This window comes from Argiope bruennichi, chromosome 10, assembly GCF_947563725.1.
Source record: "Argiope bruennichi chromosome 10, qqArgBrue1.1, whole genome shotgun sequence".
In the NCBI taxonomy this organism is placed as follows: Eukaryota; Metazoa; Arthropoda; class Arachnida; order Araneae; family Araneidae; genus Argiope; species Argiope bruennichi.
In genome coordinates this window covers 73,287,221-73,315,028 of record NC_079160.1, presented here as the reverse complement: position 1 = coordinate 73,315,028, position 27,808 = coordinate 73,287,221, and the positions used below count along the sequence as shown (strand labels likewise).

Below are 27,808 nucleotides of genomic sequence, written 5' to 3'. Positions count from 1 at the left end.
TATTTTTAACTTTCTTAATTTTATTTCTTCTACAAATTAATTCAAAGAAGGCAACGTGCTTGTTTCTTTAATAGCGAATAAATAATACAGAGCTATTTAAAAACTATCAAGCTTCTGTTTTACATCATAATATTGCACGTTATAAACCAGCGGTTCTTAACCTATGGGTCGCGACCCAAAATTGGGTCGCGAAGCATATTTCTTGGGTCGCGCTGAGTCAAACCAAAAAAGTTAGTAATACACCACATTTCAGACATTTTAGAAATGACGACTTGAATAAATATCAACAATCGAAAATGAATGTGATTAACAAGATCAAAAAATATCAGCTGATTAAAAAAGCGAGAGCAAAAAAAGTACGTGTGATGATAATAACGGTGAGAACTAAATGGAACAAAGCTGGCGAGGGCGTACAAGAGAAGCGCTCCAAATATTTGAATGCCTTTTAATTTTGATGTAAGGGATTTGCATGAGGAATTTGTTAATATTAATCAATTTCAAGGACAATTAATAGAAATACAAAGTGTTTTCTGGTTAAAATTAAAAACCGAAAAGCCAATAATTGTTAAAGAAGCCCTAAAAGTATTATTGCCCTTTGCAACAACATATATGTGTGAGGCTGATTTTTCGGCTCTGTGTGTAATCAAAAACAATTACTGGAACAAGTTAAATCCTGAAATAGATATAAGGTGCTCCTTGACAAGCATTCAACCGAGGTTTGAAGATCTTTGAAAATGTATTCAAGTACAAGGTTCTCATTAAAACTGTATGACTTGCATTTAAAATTTAAAAGACTTAACATATGCATTGATATTTCTTTTTTTTTAGGAATAAGTTAAAATGTCAATTATTTTCAAAAAGTTATAAATATATTTTAATTTGGTCAATAAAAATTATTAAAAACACTTGATTATTAATTAAATTTTCCTTGGATCCAAAAGTACTTTTGTTTATTTTTATTATTAAAAAAATAAATAAAAAATTTGTAAGTTAGAAAAAATCATCATCGTAGGATTGAAGATTTTTTAAAAATACTATCTAAAATAAAGCAATGAAAAAATTTTGACTTTTTTTGGGTCGCGACATGAACATATTTCTCAAATTTGGGTAGCGGCTTAAAAAGGTTAAGAACCACTGTTATAAACTAAAGAAAAACGATTTGATTAAAATAATTCATTATTTTCTAAATAGATGTTTTTATATTTAAAGTTAATACTTTAAATGATTTATTATTTATTTTATTTTTTCAGATTGAGACAAAGTATTGTGACGACATCTGTTGTTGTTGTTTTTTCACATTTTTCATTTCACTTATCGTTGCAAGTTTTAATTTTAAACAGAATTTTTTTGCAAGGATTTAAACTATCGTTTGTGGTCAATTTTAGACGTTTTATGACATGATTATGTGGTATAACTTCTTTTATTTTGAAAAAAGTCAAAATATGTCTCTAAATGATGATAATATTAATTTTTCTGATATCAGATGTGGTATCGGAAACAAACATTTACTGTACAAAATTGTAAACAAGGTGAATATTATTTAGAAAGAAAGGAAGTGAACGATGGGAAAAATTGTGTTGTGAAAATTATTTAGAAAAACAAAATAATTGATTTTCAGGTTTGTTGTGAATAGAATTGAATAGAGAAAATGAAAGCAATTTTAGGCTTTTGTGTACATAACAAAAGATATTTATAGTATTTTAGTGTAAAAAATATATAAAATAACTCTAAACTTTTTATGATAATAAATTTCTATTGAGATAGTATCAAAAGTGAAATATTAAAAAAATACAGAGAATAATTTAGGATAGTTTAGAGCAAATGAACAATTAAACTGAATGATCCTGAGGGATTCCAAAGTCACAGGTATATTTTTCAGAAAAAAAACTTTAAAAAACTTTAAAATCGTTTGATCAGTTAAATTCAATCCCCAAAAATATTAAGCCTTTCTAAATAATATACTAAGAGTAATTCCCAAATTTTTAGGTATATAATTGTAAAGAAGGGATACTGCAATAAAAAATCATATTCTTAAAAATACATCACTATTAAAAAATAATTAATATTTCTTTAGCTATTAAATGATAAATGAGGAATTTATTATTATTTATCCTGTATGTTAAATCAAATTCAAAAACTATTACAAAGCGAAGAAAACAAAGTTCCAAAAGAAATTCATTTTTCTTTTTAGTATATGAAAATAGATTCTATTAAGTTAGCGTTTCTTTTTACTAAGAGAGAAAAGTTGTAGACTATTTTAAAATTAATTTATTGGTGTCTTTCCTACTGTCAAGGTGCATTGCCAAAGTTCATCTCTTTTCAAAATATTTACTAAATTTTTAACCTAAATTTGAAACGCTCTTGAATATTTGAAATGTTAAAATCAAAACATTCATTGTATTGAAAAAGCTGAAATCTTCTTACGGGACTTTTTTGTGTGTTTGTGTGTGGAGGGGGGGGGAGGAAGACACATGGAGACTATCTTCTTTATAATAAAGCTTTTAAATCTTTTTCATTATAGTTCTAACAATACCAAAATAAATCCTTAATTCAAAATTTTTCAAAATAATTGATGCCGTATATGTGCTATTTTAAGAAGAAAATTATATATAATACATAATTTTACTTCTATGTAAATACCATAAGTTCTAATGAAATGCAATGCTGTATGAAGTTAAATCCGTTTTGAATATTCAAGAAAATTGATTTCCGTGTTTAGGAAGTAGCGAGTTCTGATAAGCTCCCATTCACTGAAAACTGTCCACGTGATCACCAAGAGGTCTTAATCTACAAATAGAAAATAAGTAGCTTGAAAAGTGGGGAAAAGACATACTGAGAACCTCCGATGCCGAAATAGTGAAGGACATTAACAATATTTAATTTATAAATAAATTTCATTAACAGCGCTTAACCAACTCTTCTCAGGATTACGAAAAAAATGGAACACTTCTTTAATAAGTCTTATATCGATATAAGCTGAATTAGAAATTTCTAAAAATAATTGAAGTACTTTTAAATTAATTATATTAATTTCATTTCCGCACAATTTTTTCTTCATTGTTTATTAATTTTTAATAAACAATAAATAATAACTTATAATTATTTATTTAATAATATTTCTTATTTTCAATAAATAATAATTTAATAGATAATTAAATGCAGACGATTTTGAAATAAGGAAATCCATAGATAACCCGTTTCTAGGTTACGATGAGAGTTTGAATCTCCTCCGCAGTGTGAACTACTTTATTTTTTTTAAATATATATTCCTCTTTTATTTTTAAAAATATTTTATGGCAGCGCTTTTTATTGTTTTAAAAGAATTTTAAAGTTTTTTTTAAATATATATTTCTCTTTTATTTTTAAAAATATTTTATGGCAGCGCTTTTTATTGTTTTAAAAGAATTTTAAAGTTTATTTATTTCAAATAAAGTTATAGATGATAGGAGAATTTTGAACACTATAATATTTTAAATGAAATATGCATTTGCATTAAAAACAAATTAGTTAAAAAGCGTTTGTTTACGGAAGTGCTCGAATTCCATTAAGTGCTAATGTTAAACAAATTTGTACTTTTCATCGCACGACACGTAGTTAAAATTCTGCAGTCTATGCAAGATTTTAATGAAGTTCCTCTGATATTTAACCAAAACGTAAATTTTTCTTTTATGAAAAGAAAAAAACTTGAAAATTTCATCCTAAGCAACGATAGATATTTTTAATTAGTTTTCTTATTAAAACTAGCTTTGCGAAATAAACTTTTTAAGGTCAAAGAAGATTTAAAAGAATTAAATTAACAAATGAATTTATTTAAACAAATTTACAAATGGCAATGATTTATGGAAAAATGTTAATAAGTAAACAGGCTTTCGGAACTTTTCAGGATTGATAAAATTAAGCAATAAAATTCTTGGGCCATTAACTTTAATTATAAGATGATTATCTTCTTACAAATAAAAGTATTTAATTAATATAATGGGATATAATAAATAAATAACTTTAAACTTAAAATTATAAATTATTATTATTACAAGACTTGTTAAGTGGAATATAACATAACTAATGAAATAGATAATATTCTAAAATATTGCAAGTAAATAGTTAATAATACTTACTTTATTGGATAATAATTTAAATATTTCCATGTAAACACATATCGTAATCCTAATAATTTATAATTAATAGAATATTTGTTTTTCACAAATTTATTTATTTGGTAATTAGGCTATTAACACTTCATAGTGCAAATGCCTTGTCTGCCTAATCGGAAATCCGACACAGCATTAAGATTACGTGGAAATTATAGATGGTTAGAATGAAGATGGTTAGAATTTAAGCAAGAATATCTATCAATAATAAAGATGAACGTCCATGTTTTGTGGCGTTCCGCGGGTCGGGCCGTTTGAACTATAGCTACCATTTGGCAAATTTGGCTTGGAAGGTGAGAATGCATTTTCGAGTGATTCTTTTAAACTTTAATTACAATTTCATTTCATTAGGATTAAAATTAATTTTTCCGTTTTACCGCAATAACTTTCAAAAATTTTATAACAAAAAAAAATCTTTCGTCATCTTAAAATTAAAAAATAAATCTTTTTTATGGTACTAATTTAATAGTCGTACAAATTTTTCCTGGATTTTGACAATTTTTTAGAAATATTTTGTTACCTAGTTTCGAACAATAGACTACATTGTTGCCTTGAAATTTTAACCGTTTTCATTGTTTAATCAAATATTTATTCCATTGTTGAATTTTATTAATATTCCATGGTTGAAAGATGGATGAACCACATATATAGCGTCCTGTAGCACGTTCTATAGCAACTTGGACTTAAAAGCACAACGAAGAAAATATACATAATTAAAATAACGCGATACTAATGCCTGCCAATTTGGCGGAATCATGAAAATATATCTAAACGGTTTAGCTAGAATGAAATTTAACCATTATTTTTGATGAACCAAATTTCGCCAAAGGTGATTACTCTACCAATAAAATAATAATAAACACTATGCTATTAATAAGGCGCTATAAGATTTCAATAAAGAAAGCAAATATGGATGTCGTTACCGAAATGTTTAAGCATAATTTTTTAATAAAAATGTTATCTTATCCCCCCCCCCGTTCCCTTGCATGAAAATTGCCGATTTTCGGCAAAGTCGTAGAAACTACAAATGCTCAAATTTTTATTTTCAGAGCCCCGCATATAAGAACTTCGTACTTCATAGTAGAGTAAAGAAAGCTGAGTATGCATTTTAGAAGAATTTTTTTTCGATCGATTGGCGCCAAAATTTAGCCAAGGACCACAATTTTAATAATAAGATCACATAGAAATTTCATTTATACAGGTTGTTGCTTTATTGAATTATCGCGTTTAAAAGCGTCCGAATGTGTATACAGACAAAAAGTCCACCCGCATGCAGATTTAGTTCAAAATTTGATACAGAATCTGCACTTTAGATATTAAAACTGTTGCTAAAATTTTCCATCTAGATTTTTGTACCTTGTATTTATCGTGATATTAAAACTGATGCTAAAATTTTCCATGCATGAAGGTCTTTGCACCTTGTATTTATCTTGATATTAAAATTGGTGCTAAAATTTTCCATGCATGAAGCGCTTTGCACCTTGTATTTATCGTGTGTTCTTGTATTTAGGCAGACAAAAAGATGAACTCCTGGTACATAGATTTTGCTCAAAATTTGATAGAAATTTACGAATTTGGTGTAAAGATTACAAAAGAAATTCTATTTGTCTATCTGAAAGCGTTTTTTATTTATGGTGTTCACAATCAGATCTAGCAACAATCATAATTCCAAAAATGTGCTTTTCGAAATTCAGGGAGGGTTGAAACGTAGAAATTCATCGAAATCTCGGACTCGTAATTTTTGACAATTACAATATATTAGGTTTTAAAAAAAAAACGCACAAAGATGCGTTTTCTGATAGTAAAAAACGAATGGAAGTTGCATGCTAGCTTTCCATTAAAAAGAATAATTCTGGACCCCTTATTCATTTCTTATCCGCTCTTAACAGCAACTAAGGCTCCAGTTCGTCTCCCCAAGCCGGCACCTTTTATCTCATCACAGAGCTCCGACAGGTGAGTTGAATGGGGGGATTTCCTAATCCCTTAAATTAGACCAGGTCAGTCCCCATATCGGGCACCGAAAAGTCTGAACTGAAAGCAGATGCCTTTCCATTCATTAATACTACGCCTTGGCGGCGGATTGTCGGACAACAGCAAAAAAATCGATAACTTCTGCCGCCTTTAAATGCTTAGGGAAAAGTTTTCTAGCAACAACAGTAGGGCGCCAAAACTTTGTGCGTGCCACTCGGAGTTTCCGAAAAAACTGTACCAGAAGGGTTTGCGGTTTCGGTGGCAGACAGTGAGGGGCCGCGTGTGGGCGTTCACTTCCCTGTGTCAAACGATTTTTGGGGGAATATAATGATTCCCTTTATTGTTCCACGACGCGCCGATAAGTCTATATTTGCTATCAATTCTACTAAGAGATAAAAAAAAAAGAAGCTTTTTTTTAAAAGTTTTATTTTTATTTTTACTTTATGGAAGGTATTCCCCTCGTTTTTTAGTTTAACAAAGAAAACGTAGTTGATTGTTTCTCGTTTTGAAACTTTGAAACGCAATTTTCTTTTTCTCTGAAATTACTAAAATAATATCCCAGGATAACTGATATCATGGTTTCAATGCTAATATTATCTAGAGCATATTTTTTTCTCCGCCTTTAAGTTATTTGAATTTGTCTGTCTATCTATGCATGAAATTTTTTTATATATCTTAAGATCTGCATATCAGCAGTTTTTAACTTTTTGCATTTGGACATAATTTTTTTTTTTTACTATCCCTTCGTTGACAATGATTTTTTAACATTTTATGATTAAGAAATTTAATGAAAAACGATTTAGATAAAAGACATCTTTACTATCGGTATTACATATGGTATTTAATCGAATAATATTAGAATTATCTACGGTATTTCTGTATCATTTTATAACATTTAGCTTTTTATTTATTTAAATTAAATCTCAAAGTGAATTCTTTAATGAAATGTAACAGGGTTATAATAAGAAGTTTCTTATATAAAAGTATTTTGTTATTTCTTGCCAGTCCTTAGTTTTTAAATAGTTTTTAATTATTCGTGTTACTTAGCCATTATTTCATGAGCCTTTAAGGAACAGCGTCTGTAAGTTTATTATTACTGTTACAGTATAAAATTATGTGAATACATCGGAGAAATAAAAAAAAACAAAAAAATCGAATGTTCTCTTGCGAACTATCATATAAAGTAGCAAGGAAAAACTCATTTTTTAAAAATTATTTTGTGACTGATTAAAAAGTCTTCTGGATTTGAGCTGATTTTTACTTGTACGTAAATATTAAAAATTTGGGGGAAAAAAAAGAGCATTAGGATTCAATTAAAAAAAATACTGTCGACTAAATATTTCTCTATCCAATGCTTAATATGAATAGAGTATGACCATTCTGTAAGAATCTAGTGAAAAAGTAAAATAATAAAACCTATTGTTAATGTCTTTATATCTTTGTGCTATCTTTCTTCTCTTATACCATATCAAATTTTCATTAGTTCACATTTGTCATTATTTTCAAGCAGGGAGGAGGGATAAGAGCACCCCCCCCCAAAAAAAAAATCTTGATCCCAAAACATTATACCACGATAATATTTGAAGCCGATTAATATTAAATAAAAATCAATGGAAAACAACACTGTACATGTCTAAAATGTTTTTTTAATTATTAAATTTAAAGAAACTTTTGTTAGGAAATAAAATTGAAATAACTGAAAACTTAATTTTCTTAATTTAAATCGGCGCAAAATTAGTATTTGTAAGGTAATTTGCTCCACAATTTTTGGGAAAAAAACTGCTAATTTCAATTTTTTTTAGTTAACTGTTGCGACCTATTCGGAAAATGCATACCTAAATTGTGTCTCAAAAGTTTACCGATGACGAGTATATGTAATATGAAATTATGTTGTAAAAAATGACTTTTATTTTTTTATTCCAATAATCACATTTATTTATTTACTTAAAACTAAAATACATTTTTTGCATAAGGGCCAAAAGAAACATAAAAAAATTGATTTGTTATTTTCATTTGCTGTGAGAGAATGATATTGAGCAAAGCATGGTACAAGGCATAATAATCTTTTATTTGTTCCTTTGATTTCGATTTGGCCTCAAAATATTTTAAATATCTTGAAATATACGAATATGTTTGAGTATTTACGAAAATTTTAATTCAAACTGAAAATTGTCATGACTTATTACTGCTGACGAATAAACTCGTCATAACTCAAAATATTATACTTTTTCCATGACGAGTATATTCGTCAAAAACAGTTAACTGGTAAAAAGTCGAATAACAGTTTGAAAGATTATTTTTTGGCTAAGCATTTACTATACTAAAAGCAACTGCGTGTCGAATATGGTAGATCTTGATGTTCCTTCTATCCTGCATAAAATTTAGAACGATTTTTTTTTATCATGTATGTTACAAGGTATTATGTGAAATTATAATCATTACTTTGTCAAAATTATGACTTTATCTGTTTGTACCAAAACAAATAAACATGATCACTTCATCTGAACTGTACAATAATTATCAACGCAATACTATTTTATTAATGTACAGTAATTAATAAAATTTTACAATATGACTCGGAAGCCTTCAACTGAAATAAAAGAATAAACCGGTTCTGTGTTCCTTGAGCGCTTTACAAGGATACATTGGAACACATTGCAACCTTGAGTTTTCTAATGAGAAACTTCGTTAACCTTAAGTTGCATAATGTTTTCAATTTGTAACGACTTTTTATTCTCTTATGTTACTAACGTTTAAAAGGAAAATTAGTTTTAAAATATTCTTTAATATTATCTAAAAGATTCCTTTTAGAAGATAGCATATGTAAAGTTTCTAGAGAATCCAAATTAACAAATGAAAGTCAACTTTTACTTTAAAAGATATAGCAACAACAACAGCAACAACAACAACAAAAAAAAAACAATTTAAAAAAATTCCCACATGAAGAATTTTTTTGCATTGAAGTAAATGTAGAAGGAATTGGTTAGATTTTCTAAAGCATGTAAGCTTAACACATTTATATTTATAATCCACTTTAAAGCTATGCACAGATTATTTTAGGATGGATCTCGTAATATCAAACCATGGCCAGATAAAGAAAACAACATCTGAGCCGGATACTTACTCCTCACACTTCCACCCCACACCAAAGATAAGATTTTCGACATTAGATTTCACGAGCATCACGCACACATTAACACAGGTGTTTAGTAGATTAGAATTTCGAACTTAGGAACCTGCATTCCGAAGCCGAGATTTATCACCATGCAAGGACGGCCAGAGTTAGGGAAGGGATATTAACATTTTAACACCACACCGCACCACCGTTTCAAGAGCTCATGTGTCCCTTTCCAGTTGGTATAGCTGTAGGTAGACTTTATTTTAAAAAATTATACAGCAATCAATTTGAAAGAAACAAACAAATTACAAAATACGAATACATATACTATAACAAGAAATGATAAAAACTAGAATGAAAAATATCTAGAATACAATAAAATCGGACAAATGAACATGATAATGTACAGTATGAGTGAAAATATAAAGGAATTATGAAAATTAATTACTTGAGGGAGTTAAATTATAAATTATGATTAAAGTGCGAAGTGTATTAAATAATGCCCTGAAAAAATTGTAGGGAAGGAATATAGATTATAGAGCTGGAAAAACTCGAAAAACAAATGGGAATCGTCTACCCAAAACTTTCTCGCATACTCTCTAATAAATTTATCATGCCAGAGAATATTTTACATGACATTGTTGTATAATAATTATGAAATATATGGCATAAATTTAGCATTTTTACTCAATCTATAATGTAATCGTTGGCGAGTTATTTGGCGATTAATCCCTGGCATGCATTAATAGTATCCGAAATTCAAATTTGTGCTTTAGACATGTTTTTTTTTTCAATATTGAAACAAAGATATGACACAAAATTGCACTTGTTGTCACGAAATCCCATAACTAATTTGATATATTTAAATCATTGTGATTTTCAGCTATCGCAATTATATGTTTCTGAAGGCACATATAACGCACGCTCAACCCTTCGTTGGATTTGGTTCAAAATCGGAGAGGTGCCTACACCATAGATATTAAATCTGTGTACCGAATTTCATCTATCTAGCTTTCTTCGTTTTGTAGTTATCGTGTTAACTTATATACGCTTATATATTATAACAGCTGGAGAGACGGACTTCTGAACAGATTTTATACAAAATCTGACAAAAATCTGCAGATTTGGTGCAAAGACTGTAAGCTAAATTTCAACTGTCTAGTTCAAAGTGTTTTTGAATTGTCGTTGTCGCAGACAGACAGACAGACATTTTCCAAAAATGTGTTTTTCGAACTCAGGAAGGTCTAAAATGTGGAGATTCGTCAAAATTTAAGAGTTCGAATTTTTTGATATTTTCTCTATACAACGGATACGAGAAAGTAAAACAAACAAACGAAAAAAAAACATTACTCATAAAAAATACTTTTGTATGAAAATGTTAAAAAATCTCTTCCCGCCTCCCCTTCAAAAAAATAAGAAAAAGAGGAAAAAAAAAAAAAAAAAAAAAAACACTATTCATTCATTTTTTCGAATTTATTTATAAACTTTTAAAAAAAATTCTTCCTCAATGTTTATATAAGAATAGCTACTATATAATAAAGAGGCGGAAAGCATATTTCCGAATCTAATTTTAATAAAGATTAAGGAGATTAGAATTCCCAGCACGAAACAACTTAACATAATAATGTTTTAGGCTTGATTCGTCTAGATTTATTTTATTATTAAATTTATTCTTAGTTGAATAGTAGCGATAACATGCACAGAAAAACTTATTCAATTCCGCTATAAAGCGCGTGAATGTAAATCCAGTGGCTAACAGTGAAAAGTATTGTTGCAAATTATATTTCAAAATACCCTTAAAATGTATTAGAATAAGAAAAAAAAATTGCAAGAAAATAAAATTCATACAACTTATAAGCTTATTTTTTTAATTTTAGAGCATTTTGAAAATTGTTTTTGCGAAATAATATAATCCGAAATTATTACTTTGAAATTTTGCTAAGTTTTTAATTGAAACTCTGATAAAAAAAAAATTAAAATATTTTCTTTGAGAATACCTGCTACTGAAATCAAACTATGAGCCAAATTCGCTAACTTTAGATACAACGATCACCTCTACAGAGCGTTTTAAATGAGTTTTTTTACTAGGCTCAATTAGTATGACGCAATTTAGTATGCCTCCCTAAAAACATTATCGCATGAAAAATAGTATCTCCCACTTTTTTTTTTAACATGAGTTGTTAACTTTATCTCCAAGGGATTTTATTCAAAATATAAGCAAATCTGAAACATTTTTTTTTAAAAATCAAGACATACAGGCGAAAATCGAAACTGTAACAATTAATTTAGAGCGCATAATTGCCTTTATGCAGATTTATTGAAATATTCACAGCAGAGTATAGTCTTTCTCTTAGTAAGTCCAGTTACACAAATATATGTAAAACAATAAAGTGTACAATTTTCATTTAAATTAAGAACTTAAATTTATGCAAATGTTTTTATTATTTTTCTATTATTTTTTAAATGTTCTACGAATAATGGAAACACGTGACCTTTTTATTTTTCAGAAAAATAAATAAATAAAAATCCGCACCATACAGGGAAAAAAAATATCTCATTTCAATTTTTTTTTAAATATATTTTGTAGATATATATCGAAATTCCTCGTAAAAGTTCTTCTAAAAATGTGCTTATCTACGAAATTGAAAAACACAAATAAATTCTACCGCATTTAATAAATCTTTTACAAAACAAAATCATTCAAACACTTTCTCGATATTAAAATTGCCATCTCAAAATGCAAATTTAATTGATAGCTTTCCGGTTTATAAACACAGGGAGAAAGAATTACTTTCACCGATAAGTTTCCCGAACTCATTAAACTTACCAATAATTAAATAAGGAAAAAGGAAAAGATTGAGAGCAAACATTTATCATCCATTAGGAATTCGCAAAACTGCCGATTCAGAAGAAATCCAAGAAATTCTCCGAATTCCTGAGAGTTCCCAGGATTCCTTCTTAGTGGGAGCAGTCACGCAGTCTGAGAAGAGACTTACGATGTGGAATGTCATTTGTATTCATTCATTCGATCGTTTTATTCTTTTTGGCGCATCGTCAGTGGCGTAGTGAAGAGGGGGAGCAGCGGGGGATGACAAGAGAAGGGGGGGGCTAAGTTGCCGCAGAGCTAGTATTTGGAAAGTGAGCATTGTTCAAGTAATTTACGTTCTTGAAGCCAAATGCAGACAAATGAGTAGGAGTGTAATGTAGTGGCGTAGTGGGAATGAGACATGCTCATTCGCATTAGTGTAGTGGCGTAACGGAATGAGGATATAGTATTATTTTCTCGGAATGTGATAAATAACGACTCAATTAAGATAAATAGTAATTTTTTTTATCTGTGCTACCCAGTGTCTTAACTAAGGTGAATGGTGCCCTAGGTATGGTGTTTTTTTTTTTTTTTTAATTTTTATTTTTAATCTGAAGTGACTAGGGCTTTAGTTAAAGAAAATGGCACCTGAGGCAGAGCATTGTTTTTTACGATCTGTGATAATGAGTGGCTTAACTATGATAAATGGCGCCCGGTGCACGTTATTATTCTTTAGACCAGTAGTGAATAATGGTTCAACTAAGATAAATGGCACCCAGGACACAATAATATTCTTTAGGCCTGTAGTGATTAGTGGCTCATCTATGGTAAATGGAGCCCTGCGCAATGCATTATTTTTTCGACCGATGGTCACAAGTGGCTTAGCTCAGGTGAGTAGCGTCCGGTGCATTGTATTATTTATTAGATATGTGGTGATTAGTGGCTTAACTATGGTAAATGGCGCCCGGTGCACAGAATTATTTTTAGGCCTATGGTAATTAGCGACTCAGCTATGGTAAATGGTGCCCGGTACATAGTATTATTTTATAGGCCTGTGGTGAACAGTGGCTTAACTATGGTAAATGAAGCCCGGGGCATAGCATTATTTTTAGACCTGTGGTAATAAGTGGCTCAACTATGGTAAATAGCACCCGGTGCATAGTATTATTGTTTAAGCCTGTGATGATTAGTAGATTAGCTATGATAAATAAAGCCCGGGGCATAGTATTATTATTTAGACCTGTGGTCATGAGTGACTTAATTAAGTAGCGGCCGGGGCATAGTATTTTTCCTTAGACTTATGAAGATTAGTGGTTTAACTATGGTAAATAGCGCATGAGACATAGTATTATTTTTAGACCCGTGATGATAAGTGGCTCAACTATGATAAATGGCACCCGGTGCATAGTATTATTGTTTAGGTCTGCGGTGATTTGTGGTTTAACTATGGTAAATAGCACTCGAGGTCAGATATTAGATTTTTTTTTACTTTTGGTGATTAATGGCTCCGCTAAGATAAATGCTACCAGGTGAATTGAATTATTTTTTCATCCTTTTAATGTATTTCAAAAATGACAAAAAAGCATTAATAGTTTGTCTACATTGCACTCCTGAGACTGAAGCCCGGCACTAGCGTAGCATGAGATGGACAAGGAGTTTATTAATTTTAGTGCCGCTCTGGTCGCGAAGGAATGATCTTAGAATATGCTATACTCTTTATGGCAGATATCAATGAATGAGCATGGGGAGAACGTGAAAAATAAAAATAAAATATTTTGGGCACTATTTACCTTCATTAGACCATTGGCAATATATGTATCTTCTCCATTGTCCTTTAGTTAGAACGCAAACTCATGGGCGGGACAAAGATATTAAACCATCAAAATATTTACACTTGGGATTCCATTGCTCCAGATCTGCCTGTGTCCCCAAACGTATTTTGGAATTATGCCTATCTGTCTGTACATATATGGACGCTGCAACTTGAAAACGCAATACACTGCTTGGATGAAATAGGATAGATATGTAGCACTTTAAACAAAAATGTAGATTTCTGCCAAATTTTGGTTCATATCCGCCTACGGGAAGAATATTCTTTCAACCTCTCTGCTCGAATATATATGAACATAATAATTCATAAGTACAACAAATTGGACACCAGACTTGTAGATGTATATTAAATTCAATACCTTATCTATTATTGGTGTATTTTTACTTTCTCGTATACGAAGTGCAGAGAAAATATTGAAATCGTCAAAAAAATTCGAACGTTTCAGACTCCACTGAGTCCAAAAAACACTTTTTAACGTTATTTTTTGTCTGTTTGTTTGTGAACGAGATCCTGCTAGCAAGATGTTTGATACAGACTGACAGATAGGCATATTTCCAGATACTTCTTCAAGGACCACTTCAGAGAGATCTGAAACGTGAAAATCCATCAAAATTTCAAGGTTGAACTTTTAACGACAACGATACTTTCTTTTTATACGAGAAATAAAAAAATATATAAATTATTTAAGACAATAGAGATTTTGTATGTTTTCTAGAAGTACTTAAAATTTTTTATGACATATTAGAAAATTCAAATTCATTTGCCTTTCTTTTGAGATTTACTCAAATGAAAAAAATAAAAAAAGAGTATTATATTTAAATATATATATTCCATTGAAATATTTAGTACCAATAGAAATAAAACAAAATCGTGAAATATTTCGGAAAAGAGTAAACACTTTTGAGAGCAATTGCATATCATAAATTTTAACAGAAGAAAAATGCAATAAAAAAGTTATTATAAAAAATAATAAAATAAACATATATTTTTCATTTGTGATGTCAAACATAAGAGCTACGTCACAGTTCCAATTCACAGGATCATTAAGTGCTTTCCTTTCTTTCTTAACGAGCTCCCGGCTCATTCTGAATTTTCGAAGAATCGCAGCGCAGTTTGTTGTAGAAGTATCCTGACAGCTACGCAGGAACTAATTTGGATGGAGAGTAAAAGCTGGAGCATCTGCGCATGCGTTCCGAAGAACGCATGTTCTTGCAAATAGATTCAGGTGCTAAACTGTCAACAATTACTTATTTATTTTTAATTTTTCACACACAGAATCCAGTATTTTGCTTCGATTGAAATCGAGCATGAACAATATCCTTGAAAAATGAATTAATTAAGCATAAAGCATGCGTTACTTTCCCGAAACTATTTTATTCATTATTTTGCAAGTTATTATTTTTGAAATTCTATATATTCTTGGAATATTTTTTTTTATGTTTTTAGGAAAAATTAAATTAAATTTTTGTTATATTTGGAGTTTGAGAATAATAAAAAATGAACACAAAACAAAACACCAATAATAATTTTAATCTTAAGCTTTTTAGATTCATTTTAGAATCATAATTATCCTAAACATTTTAGAAAAGCTTGCTTTCCACGGCGACCTTGATTAAAATGACGCCAAATGCAACGCCAAGCTAGAAACCAAAAGTTTAAGTGTATATGGTTGCTCTTAGGTTATTTTGGCAATTTTTTTTACGTGATTTAACAATTTATCGCGATTCCTGTGGAAATCAAGTTATACCCATTTTTTTAAATGCTTTTACGCATACTATTATTAAATTTTGGTTTTGACTCATTGATTAAAATGAATTAGAGATTTATTTGGAATTCAAAGAAAATAAAATCAACGTGGCACACAAAATGTAATAAAAGTAATTTTTAATATATCCTTTGTTCCCTATTTTATAACTGATTTTAATTCTATGTTGTTGTTTTTTCTCAATCATAACTCATTTTCAGCATTCTATAGAATTTCTTAGCATAATTTCAAACCAGGGCCATTTTTTAACACGAAATAAATTGCGTTCACTCTTTATACTTTGATTTACACTTATCAATGCGTTTAATTGACTCTTATCAATTGCATTTAGATCTTGTTTATTACCATATGACTCAATTTTCTAACAAAGAGTATGCTTTATATTACAGGTTAAAAGGCCGAAAATGAAAATTAGAAAAGCGTCACGCCTTTCGCGCATAGTAACACACTGCTTTCGTTTTTTACACTTCGATGATTTTTCCTTTTTCGTATTATTGTTACAAAAAAAAAAAAAAAAAAAAAAAAAACTTGTGAGTTATTTTGTTTACCTCGTTTCGAAATGTGTTGTTTCTTTAAACGGTGATTACAAGTTTCTTAAAATTATAGTGATCAGGTATCGCGGATTAGGCTAGGTGATTTCAGTTTTAGTCTTTTTTTTTTTTTTCCCTTGGATTATCCAATAATTTAAAAATAATATATATATTTTTTTGGAGAACTTTCCTTCTTGTTTTTTTATTACATAATATGATCATCCTAATATAGTTAATGAATCGACTTGAAGAACAAACACATTGTAAAAGTAATTGAACAATGAAGTGGCAGATGTAAGCAATTTGAAGGGCTAGACATTACACATTATGATTCTCCACTTTTTTTAGTCAATTCAGCTTCATATTTTAAACCCAATTAACATATGAACTATTTACTTTAGGTTAATTTTTTATTAGTTTTTAATTTTTATTCGTTTCTTTATGTAGTTTGATTTTTTTAAATAAATCGATTTTTACTTATATTAAAGGTTTCTGATATGAAATGTTTTCCAGTTAGAAGCATCTAGATAAACATGACTATTTTTTTTTCCAGTTCAGACCAAAGAATGAAAAACGGAGATTGTCCTAATTTGTTACGGCTATAATTTAATTAAAATTTCATTAAATATCAACTCTGACTTAGTTGACAGTAACTCATTTTTACTAAAAATTTAATATTTAAAAAAAAAAATTAAGTAAGAACTGAATTCATCAACAGTTAAATAATGCTTTTATTAAAATAGCTAATTTTATACTTTTATTTTGCATATTTAATCTAAGTTTTAAATTTGCAGTTTCATTCACTAATATGACATGCGCAATACATGCAGTTTTTACTTTCCTGGTCCATTCGTATTTGAAGAATGAATGCAGGGATAAAAAATAAAAAATCGAGCCACCACCATTTTGTCGATGACGTCAATTTATTGGCCGAAGTTTTGCGAAAGCTTCCAACGGAAGGAAAGAAAAACTTTTTCGAAATGACGTCCCAAGGCCGAACCGCAGAAGAAGCAAGCGATTTTTGTTTGTCGGAAAAGAAAAGTTTCCGGATTTCGTTGTTCTTGTACGGCCCACGCGTTGCCACACTTTGCGTAGGCGAAATGTTATTCCTTTGTTTTTACAGCTAACAGATTTAATCGCGATTGTGTTTAAAAGCCGACATCAAAATATAACCGTTGATATAATTAGATTTCGCTTGAAGTATTCTAGTGAATAAAGTTTAAAGTCATGAGAACAAACAATTCTTTTTCTTTTGCTTTCTTTTTTTGCTGTCATTTGTATTTTTAGAATTTTTAGAACAGTTGTCTATTACTATATGTTTTATTAGTATTTCTTACTTATGATATTTTTATGTAGATTAATTATTATTAGAAGAAATGAAGTACATTAAACTATACTAATAAATACTTGTATTTTTAATTGGATGATAACGAAACTATTTAGCAACGGTCCATAAATGAGGCCATATGGACATTTGGGTGTCGTAATATAGTTTATAATGCGATTTTCTGAATACTTCTGAGCTAAAATATACGCTCATTTATGCCGACAAATACTTTATTAAAAGTTTATCTAATTAAGTAGTAAAATAAGTTTCTTTTTTAATTCTCATATATTTCATTTTTTCCCTTCCTGTATGGAATGTGGAATAGCAATAAAATATTCCATTTGTACATGAGTTTATGGAATGTTTTGCTATATAAATGGATAGACCATGGAAAAATTTATTAAACACTACGCTAACTCATAATTATTGACACAGAAATTCTTTCTTTTTTTATTGTTGGTTATTGAAATGTTTTATGACAGTATTACATTCAAAATTCAGGATTATCTCAAGTTATTACTATCCTTGATATAAAGGCATATTCTGTGAAGCGAATAATAAGTCTAGAAAATACCAAAACTACTTAAAAATTTTTTTAACATGACAGTTTTTATAAGGCTGGTATCTATCAATAAATTGTAATATTTCAGATTAAAAATTGCCCAAAAGCTATTTAGGGCAGTAACTACCGATTTTTGTGACTCTACTTCTAGGGTAGTAAAAATCTCACGAAGAAGAGTTCTTTTCAAAATTTTCATCAGCATATCATTACACAAAACTACTTTTTTACATCAATTTCAAATTCAAAAGGTTAACTATTCAGCGATATCAGTTTTATTTCTTAATAATATTTTATCTGATTTTAATAAATTTTTAAAAATCAAGTTTATTTTACAATAACACTTTTCATTCTTGTAATTGCATTTATACATCTGTGTGTTACCATGATATTGTTTTCTTGGCTATAATTAGAAATAAATTTTAAAAAATAATATAAATGACTCAGTCCGAAGACATTATAATGCTACGATGTTTTGTATTAACGGCATAAATTAATCTGACGAATAAATGGAATAAATCAAGAGAAAGAAATTAGCTTGGTAATTATAATTAAGCCTAACTAATTCATTTGAAGCTATTTACTTTGCTCACTCTTATGGAAATCTTATTTTATAATATAATAAATAGACTTCTTATTTTATAATATAATAAAGACATATAGACTTCGATCTAATTATTTATTGACTGATTAGAGAGGAAAGAAATTTTTACTATTTGATACAAAATTTTAAAGCTAGAAACTAGTGTGGTTATTCTCTTAATTTTTACTCCTTTATTTAGAAAAAAGCCTTTATCAAAATGTATGACAAATATTTTTTGCTTCATATTTAAAAAAAATAATTTTGTATTGAAATAAAACTGAATACGTTTTAAATTCATAAAATCAAATAATAAAACAAAAATTTTAAATAGACTAAAAACATGTTGTAGTTTAATTTTCTGCTAATTCCATAGACTATTCTTAGACTTACTTATGAGAAATCGTTCTTTTTGCGTCGATCAACGCAGCGTTATTTCAAGATTATTATTATTTCCATAGAATTAGATTTTTGAGCTAATAAATTTGTTCGTGTTTTACATTCAATTTAAACCGTTTCTGTAGTTGAAAATATTTAGACTTCGATTAAACAAAAACTACATCACAAATTTACTTAGTGCAAACGATAATTGTTAGTAAAAATTCCACCACGATAATTAAACTTCTTTGCAACTTTGAAAATTCTTGTTAAATGTTATGTTTTACCGTTAATGTTGTAAAAAAAAAAAAAGTTTTGTGATGCTTAACAAAACCAGTTAAAATTTTCTTTCTATTTTAAATTTCAGGTCAAGACTATTGCATTCTTTTCTGGTTTAAAAAAAAGTTTATTCAGTAAAAATTTGTCGTTATCATTTTTAGAATGGTAGTTTGTTTATCAGTTTTAATTAATTTGCTCATATTATGTATATGACAAATAGTCTTGTCATATTCAATTTAATACAAAATATTAGTTCACGGTCACAATGACCTCATTTTCTGGTGCAAAATTAACTAAAAACTTAATTATTTTAAATAAAAATAGCTTAAAGATGTGTAATGTCAAGTTAAAGAAATAGTCAAAATCATATTTAAGAAAAATTCGAATACAATATTAATACAATATACGTTTAGGTTTATAACAATCATATTACTTATTATATATATAACAATTATATTTTAAAAAATCAGTTATACATTCATGGTTATATAAATACTATTAATGCATTCATATTTCAAACAATTGAAAAGTTTCACAATTTATTTTTAACTTAAATTTGCAAATTAAAAAAAAAAAGATACTTTTTCCAAAAGACAAACCAACACCAAAAAAAATATTGATTTATTAAGCTAAATTATAAATTTTAATAGTTAAATAGTGAAACTATTATTAGTTTAAAATAATAAAAGTTTAATAATTAATAAATGATAAATATTTTAATAAATAATAAATGATAAAAAAATAAATTTTGGAATGATTTTAAGTTATCATTTTTTAAAACTGTAATCAATTTAAAATGGTTCATCTTATCTCAATGCTTTATTGATAAAAAATTTATTGCGATAAGAGAGATAAGACCTATTGGAATATCATCTTTTTCGTAGATTAGATATGATAATAGTTCAAGGAATTTAATCACATTGAAATCCTATCTGCAGCAAGTTTTTCAAAAATTTTATCTTTATATTTTGCAGTTATTAAAACTGAAGCTAGCTGTTTTAGCTATAAAATAATCTTATATTAAAACCGAAAGCTAATAAAACTGTTTTAAATTATCATCTCACCATAAAAATGCATTTCTCATGTTAAAAACAACATTCCTTTCCAACATTAGTTTTGAATAAAAAAATTAAAATACTAAAAGTTTTTGAACAAAATTTTATATGGAACAGAAAATAGAATATTATTCCGTGTAAAATTCTGTTGTAAGCTAAAGCAAGCTGATTTGAATTTCTAGTCCAAATTTTCATAGCACATTAATTTTTTAAGCTTGCTTCAACTGTCTTTACATTATTTTTAAAAATTTACTTTTAATTATAGTAATATAATGAGAGCATGAAAAATATACTTAATATCGTCAGAATACGCATGCAAGATATTGTTTTTACCAGGAAAATAGAGTAACTAAAGCAAAGGAAGTATTGTTATAAAATAGAACGTGAAGCGATTAAAAAAAACAAAAAAACACACCTGGAATTAGAGGGGAAAACTATAAGGAAACAATGTTGGTGTCATTGAAATGCTGATTTTTTTAATTTTAAAGTGACTTAAAAATTATTTTTGTGAGGTAATAAGCACCGAATTATTAAAGGAAAAAAATTAAAATTTAGATAAGTGTTTAACTAAAAATCTAATTACAATGTGAAAAAAAATTCCTTTTTAGTGAGCACTTATTATTCAAGAAATGTCAAATTTAGTAGTTTTAGATCCAACATTCTGCAAACTATAGAATGTTTTGAACAATTTTTGTCAAGCATGCCACAATTTAAATGTTATATTGTAATAAATAGCAGCCAGCCTATATCTAACGATATTTAATTAAATTTCTCCCATTTATTTACAAGAATGCTCGTTTTCTTCGATTATCTAATATTACAAAATAAACACCAAGAGAGACGAATGTAATAATTTTTGAAAAAAGTCAAAAGAAAAATTTCTGATAAGATTATAAGAAACATGCTTCATAATCTATTTTCCAATCTACACAGCGCAAATGAATTTACAAACATAAATTCTCCCTTCTTTTACATTTTCATTCTTGAGTTCTTAATTAACACGCTAGAAATGGAATTTGTTTTTACAATTAAAGAAATTTTTACATTTACCACTCTATCATTATTGTTCCGCTGTTGGAATTTCCCGCCAAAAAATCTGTTATAATTAATAATTTCTTTTTTTTCTTTGGTTTTGAAATAAACACATCTTTTCTTAAGTTTTTTTATCATAAATATTTATCGAACATATAAAAAAATGGTCAAGATATTTCACAAAGTTCAATTCTATTATCATATACTATTTTTGGCAGTAGATGTCAATATTTGCCAGTCTTTAAAAATGGAACGATTTATTTTTATTATGTTAAAAATAAAAGAGCCTTCATGTTACCTCCTACTGTATAAATACAGGGATATTTTAAAAAGAAATTAATTATGACCTATCAATTTAAATAATTTCAAAAAGCATCTTCATTAATTATTTTCACTGCATGACCAAACTAGTATTCAAAGCGCTTTAATCAATATGATTTTTATAATATCGTTTCAATGGTAGTAAAAACGGCAAATAGATTAAAATTAGAAAAAAAAAAATTGCTGCCAAAATACTAATTATTCATAAAAAAAAAAAAAACCAAGAAAATGTTTTGTATAATTCGGTAATGGTTCAAACATTTTAGTCGTACAAAATATGATAGAAAAGCTATTAATAATAATCTAAGAGTTTAACAGTAATTGTTGAAAAAAGTACCTCGAATTATTATGCACAACAAACAAAGAAAACATTTAATAATTTGTTTTGGTGATGGGAGAGAATTAAACTTCACAGACGAGAATTATTTTTTTCTGCAGGTTAATTATCAATAAAGTGAGATCTGAGAACTCTGTCCACCCTACTTTTCTTCAAAACTATTTCAGTAGATCATTCTCTAACAAATAAAGAATTCATCCAGGACCGACTTTAGTCGACATGAACGGGCAGACAGAGTCGGCTCGGGGATTCGGGGAACTTCGTTATCGACGTATCTTTCCGGATGAAAAGAGAGGGTGGGGGGGCTAAAGACAGGTAGACATGAAACAACGTCAGAATCTGACGTCGAAGCTCTCTGACGTGCGAAGGCAAAATCCACCCTGATTGGCTACAGTCGAAAACAGTGATGTCATCGAAGGCGAATCAGATAGCTTTCTCATGATGTCATGCCATGTTCATTTATGGTGACTCAGCGTTATAAGTTCATTTTTGTACAAAATCTGGTGACTCATATTTCTCCACGTTGTCCCAGCAACATCTCTGCCCAAACCTTGTTTATTTCTTCAAAGCCATGGTAAGCAACGGTACTTCATGAGACTTAGTGCTTTCTAATAATTCTTGTGTGTATCTTCGTATTATTTTGTGTGTACGTCGTAAACGGATATCTTACTATTTGAATCTCTTGGATTTTGATCTTGTGACTTTTGCAAAAGAGTAGTGGACGCTTATTTGTAATTTTGAGAGATCATGGAGATGACTTTTTATGACGATAATATGTTCAGACCTAACAAAAACGAAGGAAAATCTTTGAAACGTCCGGTGACATTGAACCTCGAGTCACCCGATTCTGCTGCCAAGAAACAACGTTTTGCTTCCATATTAACTTCCCCTGATCTGCAAATGCTGAAACTCGAATCTCCAGAGCTTGAAAGATTAATATTATCCAATGGTAACATTACTACAACACCGACACCAACTCAGTTCCTGTTTTCTAAGAATGCCACAGAAGAACAGGAGCAGTATGCCAGGGGATTCATCGATGCTTTGAATCAGCTGCATCATCAAACGCAATTTGAGATGAGCACTGGTGGACTGATCACTCGAATCAGTACGGGTACCACTCCTACATCTTCAAATCCTCCTGGCACAACCACTGATAAAACAACTAATGCCAACTCTTTTCGTTTGTATCCTGGTCTATCTCCTTTGTACTTCCAGCCATCTCCTACAGCTAGTGTCATCAAATCCTCAGGAAATGCAAGAAATCCATCTCCAGTCAAACCGACCTTGGTGGTCAGGCCCCCGTCTGTGGACAATAACAGCAGTAATAGCTGTAATAGCATGTCCAGTAATAGCACAACCTTGCCACTGGAAATTGCCATTAAGGAAGAGCTTCAGACTGTGCCAAATGAAATGTCATCACCTCCTATGTCTCCTCTAAGTAAGGGTCCCATTGATTTGGCTGAACAAGAGCGAATAAAATTGGAGAGGAAGAGGTATCGAAACAGACTGGCTGCTAGTAAGTGTCGGAAACGCAAGCTGGAGAAAATTGCACAGCTCGAAGACAAAGTTAAAGAACTGAAAGGTGAAAATTCAAAATTAGAAGTCACTTGTGAGAAACTAAGGCAACAGGTATGCTTTTTGAAAGAAGAGGTGCTTGAACACGCTAAGAAAGGCTGTCAAATCATGCTGTCCAAAATGTGATTAAAAGTCCTTGTGGGACTAGACTGTGCCTTTATTTTCTGGTGTGTTATATTCTATCAAATGATGACAAGTGATAGACTAGCAGTATTTGTTTTTTTAGAACTTTTATTCTGATGTTTCTCACCATTTCATTTGGCTGCTCATCTAAAATCTTTTTTTCTCACTTTAAATGTTAAATTGACATATTTTATTGTTCTCTAAATGATATGTTTTAATTTGATAATTGGTTTGATGTAACCAATGAAGAATCTAAAGGACATCTGAGATGTTCATAGTTTTGTATACAAATTGATTGTTAGCAGTAATTATATTTAATGTTAAATCTATAATTGAAATAATAATTCAATGTGAACAACTTTAAAATGAATCTAAATGTTTTGAAAACTTTTTATCCAATGCGTATTTATTATAACTTATTTCCGCGATTCCTTTAGTTAAGTCGCGTTAAAACTGTAATCATTTTATTGTAATTCCAATTGATTTTAAGAATTCTTAGAAAAAAAACTAATCAAAAATATTCAAATTAATGTATTAAGTTTGAATTTTTTAAATATATTTTTTGTGCTATTATAGTTTTTTAAAATCAACAATAATTAAATCCACATTTACCACATTTATAATTGTGGTAAATATAAATTATCTTTTAATGATACGATGATAATGAAAATAATTTTGAACATGAAATATATGTAATCTTATGCATTAAGATAAACAATTAACAGTATAAATGATAAACAGAATGTGTAAATATCATAAGCTTTTACTTTAATTTTTATATGTAAGTAATATCAAGAATGATTTAGGAATGATTTTTTTTATTATATCTGTTTTTGAAAATTGCTTTATCAGTAAAAAATCACCATCACCATCATCATCTTGTAAGTTTAAACATGTTTTTTGTGTAAAACAGGATAATATATGAAAACTTGAGGCCTGAATTTTATTTTCTAAATTTAATTTATTCTGCATTATCTTTTATTATAAATTTGGAATGCTATAATTTATATCTAAAATTATAAATAGTGCTTTATTTATTTTTAAAATATGATCAAAGCATTTTTTTTTTATCCAATTTTTGTTAATACAAACACCACATCTTTGCTGATGAAAATACTTCTCAATGCTTTGTGATAACTCTTCTAAATGTTTTGTATAGCTGAAACTATTTTTAATTATATATTTCAATTTTATTCTTGTATTAGTCAAGAATCATTTTAGTTGTTAATGCAAATTCATAGTGAAAATCTCAAGATGAAATTACTAAAATGTTAATTTTATTTTATATTGTTAAAATTTGTGATAGATTCTTGGTTTTTCTAATACGTAACTTCTTATATAATTGCATGTAAACTAAACCTACAGTAGAAATTCTTTTTCTCCTTTGTTATATTTACCTTCCTGAATATGTTGTGAACTATTTAATACACAATAGAAGATTCAATATTTAACTATTAAATTAATCTCGTAACTTTACATTAATTGGTTAAGTTGGTCTTGTACCAACTTAGTCTTGGTACTTTTATATCTTGTATAAAATTGAATATATTCCATATGTTGTCAAATATTATTTAGTAATATAACTAGAAATGTAAAATTGGAAAAAAAAGAAGAAATCCATGATAAGTCCTTAAATATTTTTATTAAAAGTGAAAAAATAGTGCAACATATAATTTTACAACAGTAGTTTGTAAAATTATGGCCATTATGTAAAATTCTTGTTAAATTAAGTCATGTAAATAAGATGCATGGAAATTAGTAAAATAATACTGCATATTTCTTATTTTTGACTTTTTAATACTATTTATTAATAAGTTTCATATTTTGTCTGCTGTCATTTAAAGAATTTTTTTTAAACTTCAACTTTTATATTTGTATTTATTTAAGAAGATTTGTACAATCTGTAATATATTTCATTCTGAATTGATCATCAAAACTTCTTTGTTTATGATCATTATAAAAAAAAGTAAAGAAGATGCTACTATTTTTATATCATTGTCCTCAAGACTAAATGGCCTGACATTTTATATAGGTTTGCATACCTTTGTTATCAATGCTGTGATAATGCATCTCTATTCATAAGGCCAACTCTGTAAAAAATCTTGTTATTTCTTTTTTGTTATTGCTGCGAAGTTTTTGTAGATACATCATATTGCATTCAAGGTGGTTTATAGATTTTATATGCAGTAACATTTCTAGTGTGAGCAAGCTATTTTGTACAGGCTATGCTAGTTATTGCATTTGTAAATAAAAATTTTAGGCAATACAAATATGGTTTATCTTGTATTATTTATTAATATTTCGATCATAATTTTTGAAATAAATAATAACACAAATAGCTGCCAATTTAGCACAAAAAGCTTAATAATATTATTATCAACTTCACAATATTCTGTGAAATTCAGAACAGTGACAACATTGTGAAGATATTGTAGATATCTTCTGATAATAAGTTAGTAATTTCACTGAAAACCTCATGTGGTCAGTTGTATTTACATAATGATAAAGAATTTTTGTTCTCTTTTGAATTGACTCTGATTGGAGAATAATCAAACATGGATGCATTTACATTTGTAAAATTTAACAAAAAATGTATCAAAACTTCTTCACAGAATTGCATAGCATTCCAGTTTAAGTGAAAAGTATTTGAAAATAGCCATATAAAAGGAGAATAATACTTTGTCTAATTGATAAGATTTCAGATTGAAGTTAAGTTAAGAATTAAAGAAATTTGCCATTTTGATCATGATAGGATTTTTTTTAAAAATCTCAATACCTAATGTTTAAAATGTTTCTTTTGTGTCAGTTCATGATTAATATCATCAAAAATCGTTTGATATTAAAATATTGGAAGTGTTGAGAAATAAGTTCTTAAAACATAAGTTGGCATTTTATAAGAATTACATTTTTTTCAGTTTATTATAACTAGATTATTCATATTAATTAATACTGTTTTCAAAGTAATTATAAACAGACATGTTATGAGAGAGACATGAATTAATATCCTATAGTACAACAGCATCTGTATTGTATAAAAAGGAAGCATTTAATAATATATATTTATTAACAGTTTAAAACTTATACATTATCCATAAGTTTAAGACAAATATATTATTACTATTTGAAGAGAAGAGGAATATTCAACAATTTTAGAAATTGTAATGATTGCTTTATTTGAATTAAAATAATATTTTGTATTAAAATTTAGTTTGTCATTAATGTTAAATGAGATAGATAATTCTTAGGAGATCCTACTATTAGGAAACTTCATGAAAAACTTTTAGCTAGTTGAGAAATTTCCAAAACAGCAAGAAATAAAATTAACACATTAGTTGCTTTGCATATTGATGTAATAATGTGGCATTTTATATAAATTTTTAAAAATTAAAATTCGTTTGAAGTCCTTTGTCACTAATCAAGAATATCCATGGTTTACAAAATACATACAATTTATTCTGAGTGATCCAGAATATAAACTTGAAAAGAATATCCATGGTTTGCAAGATACTTACAATTTATTCTGAGTGGTCCAGATTTTAAACTTAAAAATGTCTTGTTCTAGATATGTGTAAATCAAATCAAATGTATATTGCATTTGAATACATTTATTGCAGGTTAAAAGTATATTTTTAAGAACTAATCACATCGAGGTAATTTCTTAATTTGGATTCTATATTGCTGATTTTAGAATTCACATTATGAATTCATATTCATTTCAATAATACATTACAAATGCATATATGAATCAAATATATTTTCGAATGTATAATAAAAATTTTTGTAGTATAAAAATTGATGGGGTATTAGTTTGAACAGCTGTACACAAACTTTTTTATATGCCAATATGCCTATCTTTTGATTAAATGCAATTTGCTTTGTATTATGTAAAGGGGGAAAAAGAATATAAATTTAGAAAATTAAAAAAAATCTAGTAAAATTCAAATTTTAACAACAAAACAGTGCAAATATTTCACAGAAAAATTATTATCCTCGAGAATTTATAAAAGAGCAGAAAAATGAACTTTTTTTTAATATGCAGTTTGACATCATGTTTTTCATACCTTCATGTG

At 28.2% G+C, this 27,808-nt stretch overlaps 1 protein-coding gene across 1 annotated transcript; it reads left to right on the top strand.

The window, feature by feature from the left end:
- The first annotated feature begins 22,517 nt into the window (after positions 1-22,517).
- LOC129988621 (transcription factor Jun-like) lies at positions 22,518-26,008 on the top strand. The gene has a single exon (XM_056096887.1). The coding sequence runs from the start codon at positions 22,785-22,787 to the stop codon at positions 23,739-23,741; it is 957 nt and encodes a 318-aa protein (XP_055952862.1). The 5' UTR covers positions 22,518-22,784; the 3' UTR covers positions 23,742-26,008.
- The last annotated feature ends 1,800 nt before the right edge of the window (positions 26,009-27,808 follow it).

Coding starts and splice junctions, on each gene's coding strand:
- LOC129988621 (XM_056096887.1), top strand. CDS start 22,785: ATGGAGATGACTTTTTATGACGATAATATGTTCAGACCTAACAAAAAC.